The sequence below is a fragment of the Primulina eburnea genome, chromosome 4, assembly GCF_022965805.1.
Source record: "Primulina eburnea isolate SZY01 chromosome 4, ASM2296580v1, whole genome shotgun sequence".
Taxonomy (NCBI): domain Eukaryota; kingdom Viridiplantae; phylum Streptophyta; class Magnoliopsida; order Lamiales; family Gesneriaceae; genus Primulina; species Primulina eburnea.
Window position 1 is genome coordinate 2436676 of NC_133104.1, and position 6000 is coordinate 2442675.

The 6000-nt window shown below is 37.8% G+C and overlaps 2 protein-coding genes across 2 annotated transcripts; both read right to left on the reverse strand.

Annotated features, from left to right (window-relative positions):
* Positions 1-209: 209 nt before the first annotated feature.
* LOC140829595 (secreted RxLR effector protein 161-like) lies at positions 210-845 on the reverse strand. The gene has a single exon (XM_073192909.1). The coding sequence runs from the start codon at positions 843-845 to the stop codon at positions 210-212; it is 636 nt and encodes a 211-aa protein (XP_073049010.1).
* Positions 846-2870: 2025 nt separating this feature from the next.
* Positions 2871-4796, reverse strand: LOC140829596 (uncharacterized). Its single transcript, XM_073192910.1, has one exon. It carries the CDS (start codon positions 4794-4796, stop codon positions 2871-2873), a length of 1926 nt encoding a protein of 641 aa, XP_073049011.1.
* Positions 4797-6000: the final 1204 nt, after the last annotated feature.

Below are 6000 nucleotides of genomic sequence, written 5' to 3' on the forward strand. Positions count from 1 at the left end.
TTCACTTGTACAGGCTTCACACAAAACAAGATGTATGAAATATGTCTAGCATCCTAAAAATAAAATGCACATGCATGCTGAGTGTTGTCCACAGGTGTTGTAACATCGAGGGCAACATCCGTGAGTGATCATTGTGTGCACAAGCTGAGAGACTTCCTAAGATTGGAAAATCTCTCAAGATCCAATGGTTTTGTAAAGATATCAGCCAGTTAGTTATCAGTTACAACAAATTCCATTCGAATCATACCATTTTCAACCAAATCTCGAATAAAATGATGTCTAATGTCAATGTGTTTCATTCGAGAGTGTTGCACTGGATTTTTTGAAATATCAATTGCACTTGAATTGTCGCAGTATACAATTAAAGTGTCACTGTTGAATCCATAATCTTTAATCATTTGATTCATCCACAGAAGTTGTGAGCAGCAACTAGCAGCTGCAACATACTCAGATTCAGCAGTGGACAAGGACACACAATTTTGCTTTCTACTATACCATGACACCAAATTGTTACCAAGATAAAAACACTCACCCGTGGTACTTTTCCTATCATCTAAGTTTCCAGCCCAGTCAGCATCACTAAAGCCCACTAAATTGGTGTTTGTTTCTTTGGTGTACCACAAACCTAAGTCAACTGTTCCAGATATATATCGCAAAATTCTTTTGACAGCCTTTAAATGAGTGACTTTAGGATCAGCCTGGTACCTAGCACACAAACATACACTAAACATGATGTCGGGACGAATTGCACTTAAGTAAAGAAGACTGCCTATGATGCTGCGATACTGGGTGTTGTCAACACCTGCCACAACATCGTCTTTGGACAATTTTTCAGTCGACCCCATTGGTGTTTTCATGTGTTTAGTGTTCTCGGTAGAAAATTTTTTCACCAAATTCTTGGCATACTTGGATTGACATAGAAAGATACCATCATGCATTTGTTTAATTTGCAATCCAAGAAAGAAACTTAATTCTCCTACCATGCTCATTTCAAATGTGGTAGACATGCATTTAACAAATTCATCAACATGCTTTTGAGAAGAAGCACCAAAAATGATGTCATCCACATAAATTTGACACACAAGAATATCATGCTTCGATTTTTGAATTAAAAAAGTTTTATCAACCTCACCTCGTTTGAAGCCTAAGTCAAGTAGATATTCAGTAAGCCTACCATACCATGCTCTTGGAGCTTGTTTAAGTCCATAAAGTGCCTTCTTCAACTTGTAGACATGGTCCGGGTGATGTGGATCTTCAAATCATTTAGGTTGGCTTACAAAAGCTTCTTCTTTCAAGATGTCATTCAAAAAGGCACTTTTCACATACATTTGATATAATTTTATGTCCATGTGACAAGCAATAGCAAGTAAAAGACTAACCGATTCAATCCGGGCAACAGGTGCAAATGTCTCATCAAAATCAATTCCTTCAATTTGAGTATACCCTTGAGCAACTAGCCTTGCATTGTTTCTCACAACAATTCCAGATTCATCAGTTTTGTTTTTAAAAATCTATTTGGTTCCAATAACATTCACATTATTAGGTCTGGGAACCAAATCCCACACATCATTCCTAACAAATTGTTCAAGTTCCTCATGCATTGCATCAACCCAAAATTCATCTTTTAAGACTTCATTTATATTTTTGGGTTCAATGAGTGAAACAAAACAAGAGTGACTTACTTGAGAGTATGCGGAAGTCATGCATACTAGTCCCATCATTTTCCGATAGTCTACCTTCTCCTTTCTTCTAGTTTGCATTCCTCCAAAAGTTTCTCCAATGATCTGAGATGATGGGTGATTTTTCTGAATCTTACTGGGAATATCAATCTCTTCATTGGTTACACCGTCATCATTCTCAGTATACTTTCCTAGTTCATCATTTGATTCTGCCAGTGCAGGTGTTGTCTCCGGTGTTACAACACCGGGTGCAACATCTGTGTTAGGCAGTGTTTCACTTTCGTTCAGCAGCCCATCAATATCATCCTCGATTGTTTTTCCCGTTAGATTTGCAAGATCATCAAAAACAACGTTAATAGATTCCATAGTCGTTTTTGTTCTCAGATTATACACACGATATGCACGACTATTAGATGAATAACCAAGGAATAAACATTTGTCACTTTTAGAGTCAAACTTTGCAAGATGGTCTCAGTCATTCAAAACATAACATACACACCCAAAAACATGAAAATACTTAAGGTTCGGCCTCTTTCCCATGATGATTTCATAGGATGTCATAGTAGAACCACTCCTTAAGTACACACGATTTGAAATATGACATGCTGTGTTTAAGGAATCGGCCCAAAATCTCTTTGAAATATTCTTTGAACTTAACATGACCCTAGCCATTTCTTGCAGTGTCATATTCTTCCTTTCGGCTATTCCATTTTGTTGAGGAGTCTTAGGGGCCGAAAATTCATGAGTTATCCCTCTCTTTTCACAAAATGATATAAAGTGTGAGTTTTCAAATTCTTTACCATGGTCGGTCCTTATCTTACCAACCCTCGGATTATGTAGATTAGTAATCTTAGCATGTAATTTCTTAAAAACATCAAATGTATCGGATTTTTCTCTAAGAAATCTTACCCAAGTAAAGCGAGAGAAATCATCCACACAAACACATGAATACTTCTTACCTCCAAGGCTTTCCACTTCCATTGGACCCATAAGATCCATGTGCTAGAGTTCAAGACACCGTGTTGTCCCAAAGTGTTGCAACACTTGATGGGGAACACGTGTTTGCTTACCCTTTTGACATGCACCACAAACATACGGAATTCCAGAGGATAAATTAGGCATACCTCTCACAGCATCGTGCTTACCAAGATTCTTTAATGTCTTGAAGTTTGCATGTCCCAATTTTTGATGTCACAGGTTTAATTCACTCACCTTAGAATGATTGCATACTAAGTTTTCTCCAAGTTGATAGCAATTGTCAGCAGACCTTGTTCCTGTCAAAATACGAGTATTAGCATTATCAAACACATCACAATTGTCTTTATCAAATTTAACATGCAAACCGTCATCACAAAGTTGACTTATGCTTATTAAGTTTGAGTTAAGCCCTTCGACATAAATCACATTGTGTAGATTAGGCAGTCCATCAACATTCAAGGTTCCTTTGCCAGCAATTCTTCCTTTAGCACCTCCACCATACGTCACATGACCACTCCTTAGTTCAACATAGTCAATCAAATGGTCTTTAGAACCTGTCATGTGGCGTGAACAGCCACTGTCAAAGTACCATATTCCTGCAATGTTAGTCTTTAATGAAGTATAAATAACGGAACATTGAATCTTAGCCTTTGGTATCCAAACCCTTTTTACCGTCGGTTTTTTGTTGGCAGTGTTGCATCGGGTGTTATACAACACCTGTGGCAACACCTGTTCAGATTCCCATCTCTTGTAATCATCTCTCAGTTTAAAGCAGTAGGGTTTGATATGACCAGGTCTAAAACAATAGTGGCAGATAAAGTGGCGTTTTCTGGATTTGGACTTCTTGGTAGATATTTGCCCTTTTGATGGAGCACCTTTTTCAGTGTGTGTAGCATTCGAGGTTTCAACACTTCCTTTGACAAAAACAGTTGGTTTTCTCTCAGTATTGGAAGATTCTCCAATTTCGAACAGACTATTCGGATAACCAAGTCTAGCTTTGTCATTCTGTCCAATCATCAAAAGTGAATCAAGTTTGGATGAACTTGAATTCATCTTGGCAAGAATCTGAGTTGCTTCTCCAAGTTCCTCTTTGAATTTGCATAATTCCAGATCTTTCTTTCTTAAGATTACTTCAAGTCGTAATATTTGTGACTTTAGCTCAGCGTTCTCTTTGGAGAGAATTGCATTTCCTTTAGTTCTTTTGATCCAGTCTTCATATAGTTCTACGTACATCGTCTGCACACTTTCTAGAGTGACTTCATCATCATCTACCTCTTGAGTTTCAGACTGACTTGACTCCGCAAGGGTTGTAGAATGAAGACATACTGAATTCGAAGAGGTGTTGCGGCTAGGTATTGCAACACCTGTGGCAACACCCAAAGGATTGATTTGCATTGAGCCTTTCTCCTTGATCACAGCAGATAATGATGTGTGATTTTCAGATTCATTTGATCCTTGATCATCATCAGACTCTTCATCACTCAGGGTGACAGTCATGCCTTTGTTTTTCCTAAGTCGATTGGCACACTCATTGGCATAGTGTCCATATCCCGAACACTCTCTACATTGCACTGAATCCAGGTTTCTGACATTTGATTGGATTTGCACTTCGGTTTTTGGTCGAAACTGTCCTTCCATAGGAGTAAACTTTTGAGCTTTTGCAGAAGTGGTGATGTTGGGTAGCACAGATTTCTGCCCACTTTTCTTCTTCTCTTTCATGGTCTTCAAGTAATCACCGAATTTCTTAGTAAACAGAGAGATCGATTCTTCACCTAAATCAGACTTTTCCACCTCTTTTGATATTTGAAGGATTTCATCATAAGATTCGGCTGAGGCTTCAAGGGCTATTGTTTTCCATTTATCCTTCCTTTGTAAATCGAGGTTCATCTCAAAGTTTCTGAGAGAACTCATTAATTCATTCAGATTGATTTTTGAAGTGTCTTTAGATTCTTCAATTGCACACACTTTGACATTAAATCTCTCGGGGAGAGATCTTAAGACTCTGTTCACCAATCTTTTATTGGGCATGGGATCTCCAAGACTGTGAGCTTCATTAGAAAGTTGTCTCAACCGGCTATCGTACTCAAGAATAGACTCCTTGTCCTCCATCCTCAAGCTTTCAAATTTTGATGTCACCATCCTTAGCCTAGTTTTACGCACGCTCTCAGATCCTTCTCAATGTGTCTGAAGTATATCCCACGCTTCTTTAGCACAGACACAATTGGTGATTAGGTTAAACATCCTTGTGTCAACTGATGAAAATATAGCATTGAGAGCCTTGGAATTAAAATTTGAAGTTTGCACTTCATCAATTGTCCATGTACTTTTGGGTTTGAGCCGAGAGTCTCCATCAGCATCCTCGATCTTTGGTGGGCTCCAACCATCAAATACACGCAGCCAAGCTCTTTCTTCAATAGATTTTATAAAGACCCTTATCTTTACTTTCCACAAAGCATAGTTTGAACCATCCAACACGGGAGGTCTAAAAACAGTGTTTGTTGATGCTTTCATTTTTTCTGTGAAAACAAAACAAAACAGGATCTCACTTAGTAGCGTCAAGTGGAGGCTCTGATACCAATTGAAAGTTCTGTTCCCACAGTGTGAGTGTGATGAGGGTGATTGCTGTATGTATCAGAAAGTAGGTGTTGTACGTAGATGTTGTAACACCCACGACAACATGCAGCGGAAGTTTCAGTTTAAGAAGTTAACACACAACTTGAATTATAATAATAATACGAGTGACGAGATATAAATTATGCACAAGTATCAAATACTTGTGCGGTGCCTCAGGGCAAAAATAATTCACTAGGAAAACTTGTAAGTTTACAAAAACCAATACTAGTGAAAGAATAAAACAACTCCCTTAAAAGGCGAGTAACAAATTGCATCCGAAACCACTACCAAACCGTATAACCAAAATACATAGGATGCATCAACTGAGAAGTAAATGGTCTTAAAAAATTCAACACACTAATCAACACAGTGAATAGGTGTTGTCTTCATATGGTGTCAACACTTCCCAGCAACACGTTAACAATAGCACGAGATGGCTTCGATCTCGAAAAACTCTTCGAACTCCTTCGTCTCTCTCACTATCCTTTTTCGCCCTGCTTTCCTATTAAAGCACACATAGAGTTTTATTAGAAAAAAACTCCTTAAAGAATAAGGATCTCATATCTTAAAGATATTAAGATTCAATATATTAAAGATATTATGACTCTCATATCGAATACCAAATCTACAAGAGATCACATCATAAATTAGAGATTATTCTCAAGTCTAGAAAGACAAAACATTAGAGATATTAAAAAAGAAACTATATCAAGGAATTTAATTCCTTTCA

Excerpts from the sequence above, each read along its gene's own strand:
- LOC140829596 (XM_073192910.1), bottom strand. The coding sequence starts at position 4,796 with ATGGTGACATCAAAATTTGAAAGCTTGAGGATGGAGGACAAGGAGTCT.
- LOC140829595 (XM_073192909.1), bottom strand. The coding sequence starts at position 845 with ATGGGGTCGACTGAAAAATTGTCCAAAGACGATGTTGTGGCAGGTGTT.